The following is a 23,888-nucleotide window of genomic DNA, read 5'->3' on the forward strand; positions in this document are numbered from 1 at the left end:
TGAACAGCATTCACTAATGTTTAGTTAATTGAGATACTTTAATATTTTTAGTGTCTAAATCACTTTGTACATTCCTATCTGCGAGATAACATATATGACTAAAGGGACTGTATTGTATTTATTTACATACATCAGGATTTCAGAATTTGCCTGCTAACAAAGGACAGCCGTAACGGGAGAGAAAGGTATGTGTGTGTGTGTGTGTGTGTGTGTGTGTGTGTGTGTGTGTGTGTGTGTGTGTGTGTGTGTGTGTGTGTGTGTGTGTGTGTGTGTGTGTGTGCGTGTTACAGCCAGATCAGGCAGGCTGGTGTTGACTTACTTTCTCATTACAAACGCACACACCAGAGGGAAATGGGAAATATGTTCGAAATGGTAAAATTTCAAGGAGAGCAACATGTTGTCAGTGGAAAGTAAATATTGCCACTGACTGTGGCAAGAGACATGAATTTCATTACAGAAACAAAAATGAGTCTGGTTAATGACTACGTCGGTTGACTTGTACATCCTCATGTCATCCTCATCACATGTACTCTATGGACTCAAATACACAGAATGGATATTTATAACTAATATAGTTCAATACAGTTCAAGTGATTCAGCTGCCAGCATTGCGTGACCAGAGGAATATCCAGTGATTAATCAATACTAACTCCACATATGTTGAACAGCACTGCACTGTCTGAAAAAATTATATTATTTTGTTATTATTTTTATTATATTTTGTATGATTTAGGTGGAAAAAGTTAATCAATAGGCTAAAAGTTCAAGAAATGAAAGAATGAGCTATTAATTCAATATCGTAGGTGATGACTGTGTGCCATCAAAACAGGCCTTTGCATATAGTACTATATATAGTATTTGGTGAAAGATTTGACCTATTTAACAAGCCTATAAACAGCAGGAGGGGATTTTATTTGATCTCTATTAACTAGATGATTAACTAGCATTTTAGACATTTGGTACCACTTAAGGCACCCTTTATAAAGGATTAAACTATTGTCTTTGTTAATGGTTAATAAATAAATATAAATGAATAACAACATTTGGGTTGCCATGATGTGAAAACTGCCTTTGACTGGTTTGACTGATTAATCACTAATTTCTAGAAAAAAAAGCTGCAGGTGATTTGGACAAAAATCTATGGATTAACAACTTACAACTGCAGACTTGATGATTAAAACTCTTTATTAATGACTTATTAACATGAATATGTGCAGGCCTGATGGCTTATTAAAAAGTGAGAAACCCATGAGCATTCATTAATGGATTACCAACATTTATAACTGCATTACTACCAAACAGAAATGATACACACCTGCCAGTAGCAACCCAAACTTTATTTCTATTAATGCCTTATTACTGATCTATAAAACATTATTAAATACTTTATTACAACTTATAACCTCTTTATAAAGAGTGGTACCCAATATCATTAATAAGATACGCTCCTTAGTCAGTGCGTCCCCATATTTTGTAGCCTACCTTAATAGCCTACAAACTAAAAATATATCAGTGACCTTCACGTGATTAATGGATGCTGAATGTGAGACCCTATTTGAGAGGTGTCTCATTTTCTTGGAAAAAAACTTGGAGCAGGTAACATTTGAGACGTGAGCAGGGTATTGTGCAGGAGCAGGAAAGTCGGGGGGCAGAAGGAGGAGAGCTTGCACTCGTTTCACTGATGATCAGTGGCGCCGTGACGATAAGCAGGCAGCGGACGAGGATGCTCTGTTGTCTGGTGCGCACTCCGGCTCTCCGCGATCACCATGGAAGAGCTTAATTAATGCACAGGCTTTATGTGTCCCTCCTGCTCCCGGAGCCGATGAATTTTAAACCGCCGTTTGAGAGCGGACCTGCTTTTTGCACCGGACCTGTATTACCGAGCGGAGAGGACCGCGGCTGAATTATAGCCTAAAGTCTTCAGAAAAAAAGGTTTGTGCTCTGCTCCAGTCTGAAGTTAGCCTCTTAGCATATAGCTGCGTTTCCCTGCATGCAGGCAATGATGGTGCCTTTTCATTATTGTCAGAGGACAGCAGTTATTAATAGCCAATTTCCTCTCGACGCTTGTCATGTTTTGTGGATTCTGGAGGAGGAGATTCATCGCCTTGTCATTAACAATACAAATGCTTTTTAATAGAGGACCGTCAGTGCTGATACTAGGCTGACACCTTTTCCACAAACTGAGCTCTGGTCATGTGGACTGTCCACTATATTAGCCCCTGTGTGTGTGTGTGTGTGTGTGTTTGTGTGTGTGTGTGTGTGTGTGTGTGTGTGTGTGTGTACAAGCATCGCTGATTGAGGTTTGTTGTAATAACGTTGCCAGCTGTTTCTGCTGAGCAGCAAGGACCATCTCACGGCTGTGCGTTGCTCAATTTTCACTTTGAGCGCCGGGAGTCAGGCTGTCATTTCACATCGTTTTTTTGGGGAGATTTCACCATATCTTTACCTTGGTGGTGTCCAAGGAGAAATATGAGTACGCTTGATTGTGGCTAATTTGCCAGGAAATGTCAGTGTTCATTGTCATCACGGGTGCACGGTCGACGTTGTCGATGCAGCAGTGAAATTAATATTCCAAAAAAAAAAAAAAAAAAAAAGCGCATTTAATACGCATTGTTCACATACTGTGCTTGTACTAGCCTCTGCTACATGAAGGCAGCAGCGTAGCACACAAAGGAGATGTGAAGCTGGCAATCTGAATTCACCACAAGATGTGCAGTTTTACATTACAATAAGACGCGTATCTCGTTTTTTCTATACGATATGAAGATTAATTCCTCTTGGAGCATCACTGCAATGTGACCTTTTCTGTTCCTTCCTCTGCGGGGCCTGCTCGCAGTTCAAGGACTTACACAACTGATGTGACCAAGTGATGCCTTAGAGTGGCAGCTCTGAATATACACGCTTAATTTGTGTGTGTGTGTCTGTGCGTGTATGTGTGTGTGTGTTTTGGCTTGAGCCGCTTGCCATCTACCTTCATATTTAACCTGAAGGAATATGTTCAGTTTCTGGCACATTTGGATTGTTTACTAAATTTAGACTCAACATCAGAGCCAACTTGCCATATTTCTTGTAGTCGGGTCATCAGCTTCATCATTTTCTTTACATGAGAAATATAAGGATGTCACATCTGTTGACATTATGGTTTTTACCTTATTTGTATTTTTAATGGCAAGAAAAAATGGATTCTTTATTCTCAAGAGACCAGTACTATTTTACATCAGGGTTTTTGAAGATGTGTGTGATTTAATTTCCTCCTTTTCATTAATGACAACTAAACTAAACAAAGGACTAAAAGTTCTCATATGGTCTCAAACATTAATTGAAAGCCACTATGTGCATTATATGCTAATATGTATAACCTTTACACTTTTTCACTTCACTGAACTCCCATTACCTTGGCGCCCTTTTGGAGCACCTATGCCTGTGCAGGTCAGCACAGCAGATCACTGGGAAAGACATATTTAGATTCAGCTCTGTCTTCCAGCAGAAATTTTAGAGTTTGAGCTGGATTGTCACCTGTCACTTGGACCTAAAACAAGCAAAAAAACCAAACAAACACTCAATTAAAAGTGATATAATTTGTTCTGTCAGTGTTTTTTTAGTGCAAAATGAACTGATGCCAACTCTTCTCACCTTCTCTTTCAGAGGCAAATTATGCCAGCAGCACCAGAGTCGTTCCCCCTGGTGACGTGCCAGCTCATTGGTCAGACTACTCTGCCCTCCTCTAGCTTCCCTGTCTACCCTGGCAGATCCATGCTGCTGGATGCTCCTCACAGAGCCACGCCCGCACCATGAGCGCCAACGGGCCCGCCCCAGACCCAGCCCCCGCGGCCCCAGAAGCCCCTCCTGCCTCAATCCCTGCCCCTGCTCCGGCCCCAGCTCCAGCTCCTGCGGCACCACCCGCTCCTCCTGCCCAGCCTGCCCCAACGGCCTCTACCATCCCGGTAGGTGCGTTGGCACAGAAGAAGCGGCAGCAGTATGCCAAAAGCAAGAAACAGGGCAGTAACGCCAACAGCAGGCCACCGAGGGCTCTGTTCTGCCTCAACCTCAACAACCCCATACGCAGGGCCTGCATCAGCCTGGTGGAGTGGAAGTATCCTTTACAGCGACTGAATGCGCGGTTGGGTGCATGTCTGAGTTTTGAGATAAACTTGCGTATATATCTTTGTTGTATTTTAGATGTAATAATTATTAATGACTGCCACATCAGGTGGTTTCACATAGAGTTTTTTAAAGTAACCAGACTCAGTCCATGTAAAGGTAATGTAGTCAGTTCCTGCCTGTTTTTAAAACATGTTAACAGCTTTCCATTCCAGCTCTTTTTCCTTCATTAAATTTGTTAGTCAATCTGTTGATTTGAAGCTGTATTATATGTGCGCTGTAGCATGATGTAAGAGAAAAAAAACATGTTAAGCCATATGTTGCTGTTGTTGCGATGTTGGCAAGAAAAAATGTACAGTTGAGCGTAGCATGGTGGAAATACTTTCTGAATCTTTCATTTGGGTCCCAGTTAGAAAATTATGTTAAATCGAGGTGTGGATTTCTTCAAACTAAACGCAAAATAATGTTGATGGCGATGTCCATAATCCTAAAATACTGGTTGGGGTATGTAGATAGAGTGACTCAACACTGTTGAACACAGCTGTGTGACAATCTGGTGGGTTTGTTGCTTAAGCAGATACTCAGGTCATCACAAAAGCCATCAGATGGTGTAAAGAAGATTGTGTGAAATGAATGGCAACATTTCATAATTCACTTTTGTGTGTTTTTCTGAAAAACAAGTCACTGTGGGTTTACTACCAGTATACCAGGAGTCCCAACTGGTGCATGTTTGTTTCAGACAGTTGCAATTATAATTTGTCAGTGTGACAAATGAACTGAATTTATAACGTATGTTTCAGTTTCTGCTTTACAACATTTGAAAAATGGTCATTTCTGTAACTGCAAGTGAACGCATGTGAGACAGATGGCTGTTTCAATGAAACAGTCTCTGGTCTTGAAATGGTGCAACAGTTCAATATTCAACTATTTTCAGTATAACTTTAGTTTAGTAATGTTATTTAATTCACTAATAATTTTAAAAATTTTGAGATGGCAGTAGTCTCTTAGTTGCAGGAGATAAATTTGTGTATAAATTTCTGGCAAATCTGAGAAAATCTTAATTGAGGAAGTAATCATGATGATAAAACGAGTTTAGTTCTGTAAATAAAGAATAAAGTTACACCTTTGTAAATATTGCAGAAATTATAGTATCTCAACTGGGGATTTGACAAGCAGTTATGATTTATTTTATTATTTTCTCTTGCTATGTTATGCCATTAAATCTCCTCTGCATTTTTCCTTAACTTTTTTTCTCAGGCCATTTGATATCTTTATATTAATTGCTATTTTTGCCAACTGTATGGCCTTAGCTGTCTATGTCCCCTTCCCTGAAGATGATTCCAACTCCACAAACCATGACCTGGTGAGTAGTCTGTATATGTAATTATAATGCATTTATTCATTGTATGCCTTTTGTATCAATGCTGATACCTGTACCTATACACAGTATTTGTAATCCAAGATGGGATGGTATAATGTGAACTTGTTGAGTTTCTTTGAGTTCACATCATCAGAATGTTTTACTCTGGCTTGAATTAATGAATTGATAAATTGAGAAATTCATTGTAAAGACTATGAAAGTGATAAGGAAAGGGGAATGAAGGATTATTTCCTCTGATGCCTGTTGTCTGCTTGTTTGGTTAGCTCTGTCTATACATTATACATGATACTTAATAATCCTGTTTTGATTGATTAAGTTTGATTGTATCACCTTTTTCAGATGTAGATATAGTCAGAGGTGTTTTAGTAGTTACATAGTACATGCGGACTCTATCTTCAGTATATTGCTTTATCATGCAGATTTGAGGTATCTGCTGTGCCTACACAGAGGAACAGTTTGACAGCTATCCTCATTGGTGCTTTATCATGCCATAGTTTTCCTGTACAGAGGTTTTATACTGCTTTCTATTTTTAGAATTTCTCGTCATTGCACCACTCTGTGCACCTTGTGCATTTATGTCTGTGTGATGAATTATGGGTGATGTAGTGTTGTAAGCATTGTTCCACAGCTGAGGATGAGTGCACTCTCTCCACAGCCAGACAAACACGCAGAATGTGGTTCTTACATGTGCAGAATTTAACTGAAGTGTTCAATGATTCATGAGCAGCTTATACAGTGTGCCTGCAGACATTTGAATGTTCTTGAAAGCTTCATCTGAGAGCAGGAACATGTTAGACAAAGTTTACCAGCCTGCTTTAAAAAACCAGAGGGAGTGTTCTTCTGTCTGTTATGCAGCTGAACCCGCTGTGCAAGATAAGCTTTGGTCTACTTTAGAGAAGTAAGGTGTACTGCTTCCCAGTTTGACCTCCTGGAGGGTGACCTCAGGGTGTTTGTTTACACAGCGGTATTGCATCAGAGGAAAGTGGGCCATCTGGGACATCACAGTGTTTCATACAGTATATCTACAGTATGTTGTCAGGTTTAGTTTGGTAGTGATGTTGGAAAGAGTTGGGTTGTCCTAACAGTCTCAGTGTAGGTGACACTACAGTGGATTTAACTTAGTGACAGCTGGAAGGAAATGTTCACAAGTGCATAAGAAATATAGAACAAGAATTTGGAAACATGTGATGCAGTTTGGACTCTGAAACAAAAAAAAAGGAATTTAAGAGCATCCTGATTGAGTTCAGTATATAAAATATTTCTGTACTTGCTGGGGTTTCTCTCTCTTTTTGTTTTTGGTTCAGTGCCACATTTTTTGTATACAAAGTTTTGTGAAAAACTAAATGTTTGTTGTAGTACAGAGCATAAATGTGAGCTTTATGTGAGTGTTAAGAGAAGCTACTTTCAGCTGAATGGCAGCTTCATGGTGTTTTAAATGACTTGAGCTAAACAGCTCTCAGTGACAGATGCCACTCACTAATGTGTGGCCAGCTTCAGACTGATAATGGACCATATGTACAGCGTTGACAGGTGCTTATTTAATACCCGTAACTTGTTGCATAGCCTCCGAATCGCAGGTCTTTTTTACTTTTTTTTTTTTTTTTTTTTTATTACAGATTTGCATCCCTAGCATTATGGAGCCAAACTGCCTGTGTTAATAAATTCAGAGTGTTGTCAGAATTTACATTCATATGTTTAGAGCTTCACCTTCTCATGCATTCAGATCACATCCAAGGGTGTCTGGCAGAGAGGAAGGTCTGGGAGCATTTCAATATTGACTCTGGTAATGCCCAAATGGCATCAAACTCAATAACTAAGCTTGAGAGGAAGGAAGCTACCGTCCAGTACACACTTGATAATAGCCTACATCTTATCACAGCCTTCATAATACAAACCTAAGAGCTGTAGGTGTAAGTGTAATGTGATGGATAGTTTGACAGGCTTTAAAGATGCCTTCATCGTGTCTGATGTCCAAACCTGTCAAGAATGTCAGATTAGATTTATGGATGTGCCCAGTAAGAATTAACCAGAAAGGCTACATTTTGTGCTCTGCCGTTTGGATTGTCTGAGACTGAACAGCATCACTGATGCAACTTTCTTGCCTCTTGAGCAAAATCATTCGAGATCCCTCCCAGACATGTTTTAAGACATCTAAAAATCACACATAGTTATCACATAGTTATAAATTTGTTAAAGCATCTCCTCATTCTCCCTCATTGAAAAATCCAGAATCTATGAATATGCAAATATTTTTTGTTGCAAAAGTTTAATTGCTGGACACAAGATGTCTCCTCCTTCACTGAAAAGTCCATCCTCAGCATATGTGCACTGGAGGCTTCAAGTTTCCGCATTATACTTGTAAGTTGCATATTGTACCAGGACAGAGTCGCAGAGTAGAAGGAGCTATTTTGGGTGCCCCTGTTTCCAGATGTAAAAATCCCATTCATTTTTCCCATAGACAACATTACGTGACTCACAGTTTGACTCACTTCTATGGCTTGAATTGGCATGAAACTCTCCCAGTTTATTCATCACAAGAACATTAATACTGTTTTAGACAATATCTGGTTCTTTGATAAAAAAAAAAACAACAAAGGTACAAGACTGTGTACTGTGGCAAGAAACAGCCAATAAAGGAGCTTAAAATTTGGTCACGTGCGCTGCTAACGGCGGGTGAAAGCTAAAGATTACAGGGTTGAGAAAATTGATTTTACAATCTGTAGTGTGAATCAGGCCATTTGGGCTTCGGACTGGCTTCTTCTCCATAGCATAGCTTGGGGGTTTTGTAGTATTGTTAGCTGGCTGCCATACCAAAATCACTGACAAAACATGATTCTCAGAAACAAAGTTGAAATCATTGACCCTGGTGGATTTTACATTATCCGTGAGAGTCCTGTATTTCTATGTTAATACTGAGGATATTGTTTAAAGTAAAATAAGTTAAATCAGAAATGAGGATACAGAATGGGGAAAAACAATTCTGGAACCACTTTGCAAGTCTGTTGGCGTCTAAACTGGTTATTATGTCACAAATTATGACCGTCCATCCGTGTGTTAAACTGATATTTAAGGTGAGCATATAGAGATACAGCAGATGAATGTGAAAACAGCCTTCTAGTGACAAACTCTGCACATACAGTACATCATTCTGCTCAATGAAACTCAAACATTCAAGTGAAGTAACAAAAAGCAAAGTATATTTTTGAGTGGAGGGTGACCTGCTGGACATGCTATTGTTTAAATATGAAATTATCTTTATATAGTGGTTTCCTTTCAGTAATCTGTAAAGTCAGGACAAAGCCTCACTTCGTAAAATGCATAACTGCCTCCTCTGTAATGGACTCTTCTTTAATCACACTATATATGCGGTTATGTCCATTGCTACAGTAAGCTTTACATTGCTTGCACAGGACTTTGGTTTAATTCTGCAGTGTCAACATTAAAGCAGATAGCAGAGGGCAAATAATGCAATCTTTCCCTTTTCAGCAGAGGTTGAACAATAGAATACTTTGTAGGGCAGGTGTGCCAGCTTGGCTTTAGTTGTTCTACCTCACACTTTAGTCACAGGAGCGCTAGAGAGAGAAATGCTGAGCTAGTTTTGCTATAGCGGCCAGCAGGTAAGGCCATGGTGAAGATTGCCATTTCACACCGCTCTGCTTTGCACAGGTAGACTGAGGACTGCTATGAAACCTGAGAGTGCTGAGAGGCCTGATGTGTAAAGCAAGGATCAAATTATATTCCAAGGCTGCTAAACAATGCACGTTTTTACACAGTGATACATTCAAATGTGGTATAAATTTCAACACACAGAGACACTGAAGCCCTGCAATACAGACTAGCTGGCTTGTATGCTCGTGGATGTGTTGACCGTTCATTTAGCGCATTGTCAGTTAACTCACACATATATTCTGCAGGGGAATGAAATTGATAATGAAAATTGATCTTGATTATTCAAAATATTGTGAAGGCAGAATAAAAAGGATTTTCTTTAAAAAATAATGTATAGACTCATACAAAAATAATCCCTCTCAATCATCATATTTGACCCACTAGAAGTGTGTATTTATCTGTAGATCCTGCACTCTGCCTGTATTTTCTTATTTTATTGTGTTCGGGACGTTTCTGGGTGACAACCTTTGGGCAGTGGGTGTTTAGCACACAGTGTGTGAGGTCGACACTTTATAAAAATGTAGCGACATCGCGCTGCACTGCAGCGTAGCGCTTCTGGTGTTGTTGAGTCAGGGATGAGGGGCCAACTTTGAATGTTGTGTTTACAAACTGCAACTGACAAATCCAACTCATTCTGCCTTTAACTCCTGAAAGGTGAAAATCTGCATTGGCATGTACTGTTGTGCAGTGTGTACGTAGTGTCTATAGGTGCTGCAGAGCTGCTGTGAGTTAGAACAGTGCAATGCTGCAAAGTCATAGAGGCCTTAATAGCATGAGTCTGCCAGTCTTGTTAGTGAGGCTTGGTTAAATGCAGCAGCTCATTATAAATAGAAAGCAATTTCCTCCTCAGGCAGAACGCAGGGCAAAAGATCGTGGTCCTGCTACCACCAGGAGGCACAAGTGAGCAGCAGGATGTAATGACACACAATTGCACACACACACACGTGAGCAACGAGACAACAAACCCTGTCAGGACCTCATTTCTTCATTCCTCTTTTGCTTGGCTCTCTCCTTTACTGCTCTTCCTTTGTTTAGTCATTTTGCTGTAATAGTAAGAAGTGCACACACAACCCATCCTGCACGTGACTGTGTCGCCTCCGCACCCACCTTGTCCAGGGGACAGACAAATAGTCTGCAACCCTCCTGCCTTTGCTTTAAGGTCATTTCTGACTTATCTCTCTGAGACTCAACACCCCAGGCAGCTCCTGCTGTAGGTAGTTGGGCAAAACAATGACCTTTTCATGGTGAATATGATTCATACAGCTCATCCTTCGTAAGGCAACATGCAGCGAATTGCGTCTGGTATCATGTAGTGTTTGCCCATATCACTGTTATTGCATAACTCCGGAGCCACAGAGCTTTTTATTTTACTGGGCATAAAAGGACAAAAACATGTAAAGACTTAAATATCCACACACAAACCAACAGAGAGGTAATTTGGATGTCAGCAAGCAGTGTCAAACTCACAGTTTGGCTCTGTTTCACTTTACAATTAAGGATGTCAGTATGTTTAAAAACAACTAAATTTCTTAAAATTCATCACAACACGTTAAGAAAAATTATGCAAAAAGAGGTGACAAGGGTGTGAGATGACCATTGTGAACAACTGTCCTCCTTGTTTAAGATTAACTAAGATTAAATAAGCGAAGCTTGCCTACAGTAATGACAGTCACATGCTTGTCATCTCCCGGTAATGTAATGTAATGTTACTGTGTTTTCTATTATGACACACAAGCAGACAGCACAGATCTTTTGGCAACATCCTTTACCGAGATGACAAAGACATTACATCTACTTAATCATTCATTTAATAAAGTTACAATTTGCAAATATACTGTATCTAAGTGACTATTAATTGAGTCAGTCATATTAATCAAACCAAATTTTCCATGGCTGCTATCTTGACTAGTAAGATAACTTACAAAAAGGACAAACCATTATCTTCAGAAATCATATGCCATATACTCGTCTTGGTATAATAACCATCCTAGCGCACTGTGAAAGTTGTTCTTGTGTGAGAGACACACAAATTATTCTTTATAAAAATAGTGCTTAGCTATATCAAACACTACTGTTTCTCATCTTTACTGACTGTATAGTTCATCATCAGCACCAAGTGTAGGACAGCAGACAGCAGAAGTTCCTGCCACAGGTTCCAATACACATTAACTACTCACACAGATCCATCATCAGTTATCACCTAAAGCTTACATCGACAGTCAGTTCAGACATGCGCAATTTAACACAATTAACTCTGAGGCCCACCGCACAGCAACAGCACAAAAGTTTATGCTCTAAGAAAAGTGACGCTAATACATTGCATACGACCCTGTTGTTGGCGTGAAATGCACATACTGTGTACTACAAAATGAGCAACTACAAACAAAGGAGAAGTCATTTCTGATGTAAATATATAACAACAACCATCGTAGTGCCATACTTGTGACTTGCAGCAAATGCCTGTTGACTGATCACAGTTACCAAGTGCTTCAGTGTGACAACCAGCCACTGAGAGGCATCCACCAGATTGCTGTGGTTCTTGTCATGGATAATCAGGCCTGATATGGTGAAGGTTTTGTTTTTTTTTTTTGTTTTTTTTGGCGCTTACATCTGGTAATATTTTTAATGCTTCACCAGGAACAAAGTAAGAAAAATCCTCCATCTTACTTGAGCCTATTTCAAGGATGCAGGTATTATCATCTTTCAAACTTATTCTTTTAACTTGTGGAATCTGTAAATGTAGATATTTCACTACATAGTAATTTTTTATTGTAAGCATTCTGTCCAGGTTCACACTCTGCAGGGCAGTGACAAAGCTTGTTGATGTGCATGTAAATGTACATTTTGCATTTTTTTTCACTTGCATGAACAATGTAAAATATATAAAAACAAAAATACATGTGCAAATAACAATTAAGTTTTTTTTTAAAAATATATTTTTTTACAAAAAAAGCAGCAAGGAAAAAAAAACAGAACAAGGCAGCATTTATATAATTCTACTGTATTAGAGGGAGAAGAAGAAGGTTTTCAGCCTCTTTGAATAGGTGAAGTATTCCACAGCAGTGAACTGAAGCATGGTAAAAAAAAAAAACACTCTGCCACCAATAGATTGCTTATTTCTCTTTAGAATAATGGGACAGCCTTAAAGTGGGTTAAATGAACTGTGTCAGCCTTACAGTTACTCATGAACGAACGGAGACCATTAAAACAGTAAAAAAATAAGAACAGTAAAAGTGTATCATCAACTGAACTGCCTGTTGTATTTACCTCATAGAGTGGTCTTCAAGCCTTGTGCCGAAGCAAAACAGTGGTTATTGTAAATTTACCAAACCAAACCTGATTGGCTGATTTAAAATTTTTGGGCCAAAATGTACTGCTGACATTCTGATAATCATCCTAACTTTAGAGTTTCCCGTCTGTCTAATGTCGCTGTTTGCAATTGTCTTTGTTTTGATGTATTAATCTTATTCTGTTGCTCAGGTCTACATTGGTGGAGTTGATTACATGTATTTTCGTCTGAGGTGCACCGCTAAGGTTCATGTGTCAGTGTTTTGGCTGCACGTTGTGTTACAGAAGACTGTAAATGTGTACATGCGTGTGACAGATGAAGCAGTTGGCTGCATGTGTGTAATGGCTGGCGTGAGCAGTAAATGTCTGGACTGTGGGCTCCCATCACGATAATGGTAGAAGTATGTGTTTAGTCACTTAATGTAACTGCTTATTTGTGGCTCACAGTAGCACTGTCCCTGCTTGTTATCTTGAATGTGTATATCTGCGTGTGTGTACAAATGTGAGAGTGTGTTTGCGTGTGTGTGTGTGTGTGTGTGTGTGTTTGTGTGTGTGAGAGAAAGCAAAAGACAGCGAGTAAAGAGAGAGTTAGAGCTGTGCTGGTTTTGTGTGATACTGTGTGAAAGAGCAGCCATGATAATGTATAACAACAGAGCATGTGCATACTGTAGAGTGTGAGTCAAACAGGCCTTCTTAAAGGGGAACAACACATCATTTTTTGCTAGGCTCAGTATGTAAGATATATGATTTCTTATGAATAAAATTCAAGGAAATACTTGTGACAGTGTGTGACAGCAAAATAGTTAATCATTCCCATCTTGTTTAGTTTTGTTATGCTTCACTGTTTTGTCTCTCAATATAGTTTTTCAGTCATACGTGCACATTATGGCATGTTTCTGGGATTTAAATTGTAAAATAGATATGTCAGTAAAACTGTTCTGAATTGTTTTCACATTTTTGTTCTTACCTTTTAGCCTGTGCATAGTTCCTGTTATGTTAAGCCATAGTGCACTGACACTGTCATTGTCCATGAATGCTCACAAGTTGCTGTGAAGTTTGGCTTCAGTGTGCACAAGAAATGATTGTCATATCTTGTTACGTTGCTCTCCTTCAGCAACTTTTTAGGTACACCTTGCAGGTATGGGCACCACCACCCACAGGAAACAAACAAACAAAACATAAGAGTGAAACACAAAACATTCAGTGTGTCGTAGTGTGTTGGTGCTCTGTGAACAGAAATGTGTACTCTCCATTGTCAGATATTTTACTTCTCTCTTGTCTTTTATTGTCTTTAGTTATATCATGTCATTAAAACATATATTGGTTTAAAGAAATATACATTTTATTGTTGGATGACTTTTTAGAAGGAACCATTTGCTGTCTTCTCAAGTTGTCTACTCAATAGCATATTCTTAATATGAATATATCTGATTTGGATCAGACTTTAAATAATCCAAATAATGGCAAACGCTGATGTTTGAACGCTCGTCAACGATTTCATCAACTTAACTTGAAAGTATGCTTGTTGTTTCTGTCCCCATAGTCTCTGAATTGGCCGTCACACTCATTCACTATGACTTTCTGCCCTCCTCTACTCTAGTTTGGATTTGTTTATCCTGGAAGGGTGTGAACTTCTTCATACACACACACACACACACACACACACACACACACACACACACACACACACACACCATTCACTGCTGTAAGAAGATTAAAACCAAAGCAGTTTATTTGGATTTTTAAGGTTCCACCAATTCCACAGTGTATGGACTTCATTTTATTTCCTTACTGAGGAAAAGTTATACTGTACTTGTCTCTCTCGGTTCATGTTTCCAGTCTCGCTGCACTTTTGAAGATCACATGAAGGCAAAACATAGAAAATATATATTCGTTTGTGCTTTTACTTGGCTGCCTTTCCCAAATACAGCAAAATGACAACTATGGATAACAATAATGGGCAAATAATTCTTAGATCAACATGTACCTATCTCTGTTTGTGTGCACGTCTGGGCTCGTGTGTGTGAGGGAGACTGAACTCGACAGAGTGAGGGAGATGAATTTAACATGTGAGCCGTGATAACTCAGGTTGACACCAAATCACAAACCAAGACAGAGTGGTGGAGAGAGAAAAGTCACCTGAACATTTAAGTTTTCCTTGATAGTTCTTTCCAAATCATGCCAATGTTGCAGTAATTTCATACCATTACAGATGTTTTGTGCATGGATTCAGTAATCTAATACTTTTTTTTTTGGTCAAAATATTTGACTGACTGAGCCAAAAACTTCAAAAGAGAAATTTCAATAAAACTACAGCACCAAGCTGATTGGTTGACATACCATTTGGAGATGAACAGCCAAAGTCTGGCTTTTGGGATTTTACTTTAATTTCCTGATTTCAGCTACTGTGTGCCATATGTACTTCCTTTCATGAATACACATCTGCAAGCTGGAATGTGTGTTCTTACTGTAACTGATCACTAAAATTCACTGGTGCACTTTGGAAATAATGTAACAAAAAGAAACATGTTGGCTCTATCTCACTGTGATGGAGTGGTCTGATCATGAAAAAACAAAGTGGGAAGAAGTCTTTACATTTGTAATTTGCAGTGTGTGTCCACATTTTGAGAGAGAGAGAGGGGGTGTGTGGGGCTTGGCTGAAATGAAAATACATGAGCTTGCTTTATTACATGTCAGGTGTTGCAGTGTTCAGGTAGCAGATTCAGCATTTGCCTCTTTCTCAGTCAAATGCATACGACTGCTGCCAAACTCCCTGCTTTCACTGCTGCAGCGTTTTGCAAACTGACAAAACGACTGCATCTCGATTCAACAACTACATCGCTGTTCAACTGTGTGTCGATCACGTAACTTTAGGGCAAAAGCAAGTAATACATCACCAACCTTATGCAACAAATATTCAGTGTGATGTTTTTTTTTTTTCTTTTCTTTTTGAAGACATTCACTTGGTAGTGTGGGTATACTGAAGATGACCTGCACTTGTAGAGTTTTCCTTGGCAGAGTGACATCCACATCCTCACACAACTCCTGCCCGCCCCCACAGTTCCTCACACACACACACACACAAACACACACACACACACACACACACACACACACACAAACTTGTATGCACACATACACAACATATACTGTATACATACAAACACATGGGCTCTGCTATATAGAGAGATAAAGAACATGTGTTGCAGTGCATTATGTTGTATTTTGTAGTGTTGGATTCCATTTATGTCATTATGGAGTAGACAGACATTTTATCACTGTTGTCTTTTGTTTTATATAAATATCATTTGAAAAATAAAATCAATGCAAAGAAATATGGATGAATTTCTGCTAAAACATTCTACTTCACCTGATAAGAAATAACAGGTCAAGATACACAGGTACATAAGATCAACTGGTGTTGTAACAGGCCTTATTTCTGTAAAAGATGCACAAGATAAACACAAACCCCATGCATAACACACACACACACACAGCCATCCTAATATAGACCGCACACTCAAGCACACTTATTTACTGTGCAAACCTGCAGGAGTAGGCGGTGAAGAAGCACTAAATGCTGGCTGCCCTCACCCCACTCACCCTCCCTCCTCCTGGCTTGGCTGGATGGCACTGACTGATCTGTACAGACAGGGGAAGGAAAGAGAGTTAGCGAGCGATGGAAGAGAGCATGGGGGAGGGAGATGTAGCAGGAGAGTGATGTGGGAAGTCCTACAGAATATATGTCTGCCCGTTGTGTGCAGAATCAGATCCAAAAAGACATTATTATTAACGTTTCTGTGGCACTCAGGAGATATCTACTCTCAAACTGTCCCATGGCCTGATAACTGCAGAGTACTTTGTTTGGTTTACATTCATGCATTGGCTGCTGTGTTGCATCGCTGTGCTGTGAGCTTGTATGCATTGAGTGTTTGTACTGTCTACTGTGCTGCATATGGCGTGCTTTGACGTCGGTATTATTGCTTGCAGTTTGTTGTGTTTGCTCTGCTTGTAAGCGCTCTGGTCACACACAAATATCAAACATGCATGATGTCACTCTGACTCATGTGGGTGCAGGCTCGCTGCCGCACACTCAGATGTGGCTTTTCATGCACGCATATGTAGTAAAGCTCAGGTGGTCATGTAATCAGAAATACATGAAATAACCTGCAGGATGTACAGTATTTGTTTGAGAATTTACAAACATACAGTACTATACACATTGTTTACATCTTGCAGTTGATTTTAGCAATCCTGAACAACTTTCTCTTCAAAACTGGAGGGGGAAACATGAATTTCACGTCATATCGAAGGTTAATCTTTTAACGGGGTTTATGTCTGGATATTGACACTGAAAACAGCTCATCGTGTTAACTAGCAACATTTAACCCATACCATGATCAACAGGAGAAAAAAATGTTCCCAAATCACAGTGCTCCTGTCCTGATCAATCAATGCTTTTTTTTACCAAACTGTAGTAAATTAATAAACATGTAAACTAAATTCAGTGTGGTGAAAAGGAGCTAGCCTGGTTTGCCACTTGAGCAGGAAGTCCCTGGTCATCCAGGTCTGGCTTCCCTCGTCCACCGACAGTATACTCATATAATTCACTAGTACATTGTTATCTGTGAGACCTTTATGGTGTGCATACTGTTTGTGGAAATTTTCTTAATGGTTTTAAACAACGTTTTGTTATATGTGCCTGTGGTTCAAGTAGAGTAAGTGAAACATACTTTAATATACTCTCATTCCCTTTTTTCATGTAATTTACTGCAGAGTATTGGCAGTTGAATGGTTCACTGAGTTTAGATTCAATAAGGTGCAATCTTGTCTTCATTAAAGTTAAATTTATTCTTTTATATAATTATCTAAATAAAATAAAGTAGAATAAAAAGTCCTACATGTTCTAGATCCATATGAATAAACTTAAGCTTGACTTTTACTTTTTTCTCTCTTTAACGTGATACTGTGTTCTAGACCTGAATTAAACGAGAACAACAAATCGATTAATCGATCAACAGAAAATTAATCTACAGCTACGTTGATAATCACTTAATGGTTTAAGTCATTAATCTAGCAAAAACACCAAACATTCAGTTTTTCCAGGTTCTTAATTGTGAAGATTTTCTTTGTCATTCATGTTAGAACTGAATATCTCTGGGTTTTATGCTGTTAGTCGGACAAAACAAGACATTTGAAGAAGTCAAATTGGACTTCAGGAATTGCGATGGACATTTTTCATTATTTTCTGATATTTTACAGACCAAACGATTAAATGAGAAAATCAACCGTAATGAAATCCATCATAAAAATAATCATTGGTGCTGCCCTACACTTTATGTATCCGTGTATAAATGTTGTTTTTCTGCATTTTATATTTTGTGGTCTGTAACTGTTTGACATCGCTGACTAGAGAATGGGATATGGCTGGTTTTGTAGTTATGGAAGCAATAGTAAATATTTAAGCACAGTGTTTCATGGTGAAATCTTTTTTATAGATATTGAAGGGCTGTGATTAGTTCTGATACTCTGATCTCACACAGGATCAGTATCAGTCAATTGTCTTTATTTAGACAATAAATGATAACGTATGAACAATGGCGCTATGACAAGTTGTTTCATTGTCTTTTTACGTCTCCATTTTCACTCTTAATTAGTACTCACAACATTAAATCAGCGGTTTTCTGTGTGTAATTTGGAGGAAGATGCACTGCGTCTCCTGAGCACTGCAGTCAGGCCCGTCTGAATTGTTAATAGGTTTACATTACCGCTGTCCTCCTTATGGTGAGTTATGTAGAGGAATGCATGCTTCAGCCAGTTTGCATCCTTTGTCATATGGTCAACTGAGCTCTGTGAATGTGTGAGTTGAACTGAGTCGTGCCTGCAGACATGAACACTCACCCTGTGGCACAGGAGGGTCTGTTCAGCTGTGGGGGGTTGAGGAGGAACATGTATGCTGTGTGGTATCCTGCTTTGCATGAGATTATTATGTATTGTTAGCGTGCATTTTAGGACACAAACGTGCGCATATGTGTGTATGTGTGTGTTTGTGTATGAGACTGTATATCATGTTGTGCTGCAGACCTCAGAGAATTGCTGAAAATGAAGTGAACCCATTAACTGCTGATAATATGCATATACTGTATAAGAAAAGAGAACATACTACAGTAAGTCTCTTTACAGCACAAATAAACTAAGATGAGAGATATTTATGGTCATCCCCAAAGGCCTCTTTCCTCTCCTCACTCTCTTTCTTTCTCTTTCTATTTCTGCTTGCAGTTCAACGTGCTGATGAATGAATAAATTGCTGGTTAATTGAGAGGAAATGGTTATCATTTGCTATTATATTTAACATGCTTTCATGAACCAGGAAGTGGCAATTTGCATAAATTTACCATAGCCTGCAAAAGCTAAAACAGTTCTGACAACCTATTACATGCCAGTTTCAGTATCTTTACAATTATTTCTCAATTACAGCTGTAGACCACACAAGAAGAAGAAGAAAATATTATGTTCTATTTCTTAAATTTACACAGAACATACATTCACATCATTACACTTATTTAACTGGTCTTTTGTAGGCATATAAACAGAAATTTGGATTAATTTGTGTTTACTGTTGTTGCATTTGGTCTGTAAATGCCTCTAAAATTCTTCACTTGTCTCTTTGTCGCTTTCCTTGCATTCTTGTATGAACTGTTCTATTCTCTCTGCTCCCTGCGGCCTGAGAACGCTCTGTCATACAGGCAGCAGCTGTAAGCTTAACTCAACCTTTTACTTCAGTAACAAAGAGGCCCATGTCTCTTATTCTGGGCTAAGTGCTTCTCACAATCTGCAGTAAACTGTTGGGAAAACGAGCCCCGCAGCCCACAGTGCTCTTGCATCAATGGTGTCCGCAGAGAACACAGAGCAGAGGATTAGGACTACCTCAGGCGGAAGAGGTTATTATGTGTACAATATGTATATAACAATATATGTGAGAGTGTGTGGTATTCAGTATTTGTCTGCATTTTGGTTTATAAGAGTGCAGTGAGCTTCCCATGTGAAAAGTTAAATGCCTGTGTCAGCCTCTGGCTGTGAAAGAGACATTTCCACTGACTTGTAGTTATATTGACTGACAGATATTGCAATATGAATGCCAGCCCATGCGCAGACTTTACCTGCCTAATGCATAAAGGATGAAGAGGGCCTCTCTCTGGTTTCATATCTCCAGGGAGGTCCCACAACTGTCCTAAACAGCTGAGTCACCCTGTGGTGTGCCCACCTCCAGCATCTCACACATCTCACTGCGCTAACATACCACCTTTATCTACCTATGTGTGCCTCTGTTGTCAGCTGCACTCCCAGTCGACCTCAACCTGATGGCTTAATGTTCCCGTGTCCTCTCCTGTGTCTTTGAAACAACCGGAGAAAGACGCAGTGCTGAGTCGCATCACTGGTTCTGGTCTCCCCATACCCTCCAAAGACAGCCATTTTATTCAAAAGTGTGTTTGTCCCTTTTTTAACCTCTGCTTTACTCAGATACACTCATGCTTTGGTGAGGGAGAGATCTCTGATTGGCTGTTCAGCCCTAGTGAATCAGAGTTTTCACCATTTTAGTGTTATTTTCTCCTTTTCTTTGCCTCTGCATTTTCTTTCCTTCATCCACAATCAAAAGAAAATGAGCTTGGCAAAGCTAAGCGTTTTCATATCATCTTCTCATATTGCAAGCATATAGCACCACAGAAATTAGATTATTTTCTTAGTGTTGGTTTTGGATTATGAATGCAGACTACTGACTAGTTATGTCCTCTCATGCAGAAGCATGATGCATGATTCAAGACGCATGTCTGTGATCAGATGGCTTCCCACTGCACTCTTTGTGTTGTGTTCAAGTGCAGATTTTAGTGTAAAAGAAGACATCATCTGGCTTTTGTAGGCTATAGTTCTTTGAGTTTGTTTTGGTATGTCAGTGCAGGTAACACTTAAAGCAGCTATAATCAATATTTTCATGTTAATAACGATCACATGACTTCTTGTATGTGAAAGGTGTTGCTCATAGTGATGAAGACACAGAATTATCTCCAGTCTCTGCAGTTCCCCTCAGCTTTATGGAGCTTTATAGTGACTTTCAGCTTATTGTTTTGGTTTCCTGGCTACAACTTCACAGTTTTGGTTCACTCTCACTGCTCTCATAGCATTGCTTTTGCAGCATCAAACAGCAGACAGACAAAGATAGCAACTAGCTGGTGAACATAGTGGAGCATTTAGCAGCCAAGAAGCCAGATATTGAACATGGCAGTGGGTAAAGACCAAGAGCTGAACTAAAAGGAGAGTGAATACTGGACTTACATATATCAGGTGAACACAAACATGACTTCAAATGAATGCTAATTTTGCTCATATCTGCTGGATGTTTCAATAGGCTGATTGCAAACTCCATTTTAAGAGATAATAATGTCAGTGTTCTGTTAACATCTTTTTTTCCCCAGGCGGACAAAAATGTGTTAATGCAGGTTTAAAACATAAAGACAAACAGCCTCTGGTCTCACTACCGAATACAGTTTTAAATAAAAACAGTGATGCTCTTGCCGTCTTACCTCAATTAAAAACTCAAAATAAGGTTTCTCACATCGTCATGGTCGTCATAGTGTTCTGTGAACATGTGCTGAGAAGGTTTGGAAAGTGTGAGAACCAAATCAGCTCAGAATGAGGTCAGGACAAGGTGAGACTTTGCTGCTCAGGTTGAACAAAAGTGCTTTAGAAGGAGAACGGACACCAGAATAAGTGTTTGATTTTTTTTTGCATTGATGGGGCTAATGATGTGTGTGTGTGTGTGCGTGTGTGTGATCCTATTTGTAGATGCTTTCATCACTGCAGTCATGTCTGTGAGCCCCTTCGTCAGTATTACAGAGCTGGGTTGAAATGTTCACATCAGTTCTTCATCCATCTGTGTCTGTGTGTGTTTGTATCTGTCCTGCCTGTTTGTCCACCCAACATATTGTATTTTTAGTATTGATTTATTTTTGATTTAGTATTGTACTTCCACAAAGTTGAGAGACTCACGAGAGATAGATTTTTAAAGAATGGTTAAAATCAAGAGGTATCTTGATTTGTAGTCTCTAGTATGGATAAAGTTTCAATAACGCTGAATCCTACATTTCCCATAACGTAACTCGCAACTAACATCTGTCATTAGACTCCTTCTGCCTCCTAAATGCCTGCAACTTTCAAACTCTAAACCTCCAGTTTGTAATGAAAGTTTCTATTAAAAATTAAAGTCTCAAGTCCTAGCTAAGATGACACTATGATGACATCATCTGGGTTTGTTTTTGGAAAGTTCCTCCTTAGTAGTGCTCCTGGTGACGAGTAAAATGAACTTAATGTGTAAAATTGTCACAATTGAGTGCCCCTTTAATAACAAGCTCATATTGTTTCTATGACAGTTCATCATATGCAAATTCCTAAATGCTTTCTTCTCTTTTATCTGTGTGTCTGCAGGAAACAGTTGAGTATGCCTTCCTCATCATTTTCACAATCGAGACCTTTCTGAAGATTATCGCTTATGGTTTGGTGATGCACCAGAATGCGTACGTGAGAAACGGTTGGAACATGCTGGATTTCGTCATTGTCGTCATAGGGTAAGTCCTCAAGTTCACTCATTGATTTTTACTTTTATTGATTTGCTTTAATGTAACAAACAGTATTGTGTAAAGGCCATTAGTTCTAATTGCTGCTTTAGTGGGTGTCACATCAGATGATTCGAACAATGTCTCTGCAGACCACGTCATGAGGTTTTGTTATTTTAGTTTGGTGTTAGGATTTTCTCTTTGATCTCTTTGACAGCTGCAGTTTACAGTGTTTCTGAGAGAGGCAGTCAGTGTTAAAGTTGCTTAAGCCTCTGCTCTGAGCAGCCAAGTGCTAATAGAGACCCTCATACACCCACAGTATATGACCCAGAAAAGACAGAGAGAATAAATCAGAGCTTTACCACCACTTGAGTGAGTCACCATCTCTCCATACTTCATCTCTTCTCCAACACTCCCTCCTATCTTTCTCTCTCCTCTCACTTACTGTCTTTTGCACACACTCTCCAATCCTGCTCTGCTTTGTCTCTGCAGCTCTTTCTTATCACTTCTCCCTTCCATTTTGATCCCTCAGATGGTTGTACTTCATGCTTTACACTTCCCCACCTCACTCTGCCCTCATTCCTATCTCCTGCACACTCTCCTCTGGTTATCTTCATCCTTATCGCCGCCTCTCTTTTTTTCCCCCTCTATCTTCCTTCCTCTCTCTCTCTCATCTGCCTATCTCTCCTCTAATACGCACAGTCCAGTGGGTAGCTGGGTCAGATCTCTGTCTGTATGCAGCACGCAGGGTTGATCTGCCGTGCAGTCAAATGCAAAGACGGCTGCTCCTGCTACGAAGAGTGACTGTTGCTGCTAAATCACTGAAATGACACACTGAAATAATAAAGCCAGTGATGTGAAAATATAGCTCTGTCTATATGGGTCTGAATATATTAACTTCAAAGGTCAAGGTTCAGTCCACTTTACGACAGGTGTCAATATGCTTCAGTATCTTGTATTTATAGGACAAAGCAGGTCACGTTAAGATTTAACAGATGTTAGAAAAAGGTTATAGGCAATCAAAGGTTCAGCTGGGCTTCCTGAAGGGTTTGAATGATTTTTTTCATTCAATCCTGCGCTTCATAGATGGAAAAGTGTTGAAATGCAGGAAAAATAGCCAAAGAATTTACAGTATACTTGTAATATTACAGAAAAGCCTATTTTCTTGATTTATCTGATAAAAAAAGAAAGGATAACAAAACTGGACAGAATGCCCAGAGAGGAAGAAATATATTAAAACACACAAATGAAAGTTTTGGACATGGATTACAGAAATGCAAAGTAGTTTAGCAACAAAGAAAAAGGTAACAGTAAGGCCACATAAAAGAACATCTATTAAATTCATGAGGAAAGATGAGGACATTAACATTTTGAGAATAGTTTTAAGTGGAGGTGAGTATTAATGAGATGTGAAGCTTTTTTTTTTTACTTAAAGGACCATGTCAGCATGTTTGAAAGTTAGCTTTTGGACTTCAAATAATGTATTCTTATAGCTGCACTTATCAATATTTTCATATTAATAAGTGATTAAATGACTACATACATGTGAAAGGGGTCATCAGTAGTAATGAGAATTATCAGCCTCAGTTCTACGGACTGTTTAAGCGTCTTTCAGTTCATTGAAACCTGCAGTGCATTGCACCCTCATTTGCAGCCGCAGCAAGCAACTGTTTTGAGTGAAAAAGCTCTAAAACCCAATGTCCACTAACCAAATGGCAAACAGACACAGTAAGCAACAAGCCGGTGAACATAGTGGAGCACTTAGCAGCTAAAGAGCCAGATATTTCCCTCAGGAGTTGGTGAGGATCCAATCAGAGCCCCAAATAGAATGAATATTGGCA

General features: G+C 39.2%; 1 protein-coding gene across 1 annotated transcript in view; it reads left to right on the plus strand.

Moving 5' to 3' along the window:
- The first annotated feature begins 1,430 nt into the window (after window positions 1–1,430).
- Window positions 1,431–23,888, plus strand: part of cacna1da (calcium channel, voltage-dependent, L type, alpha 1D subunit, a) — a 64,848-nt gene continuing 42,390 nt past the window's right edge. The window contains exons 1-4 of the mRNA XM_044347881.1: window positions 1,431–1,932; window positions 3,646–4,093; window positions 5,359–5,464; window positions 21,920–22,059. Of these exons, the coding sequence (XP_044203816.1) occupies window positions 3,792–4,093; window positions 5,359–5,464; window positions 21,920–22,059 (548 nt within the window). The 5' untranslated portion in view covers window positions 1,431–1,932; window positions 3,646–3,791. The remainder of the gene's footprint in view (window positions 1,933–3,645; window positions 4,094–5,358; window positions 5,465–21,919; window positions 22,060–23,888) is intronic.

This window comes from Thunnus albacares, chromosome 4 (genome assembly GCF_914725855.1).
Source record: "Thunnus albacares chromosome 4, fThuAlb1.1, whole genome shotgun sequence".
NCBI lineage: Eukaryota > Metazoa > Chordata > Actinopteri > Scombriformes > Scombridae > Thunnus > Thunnus albacares.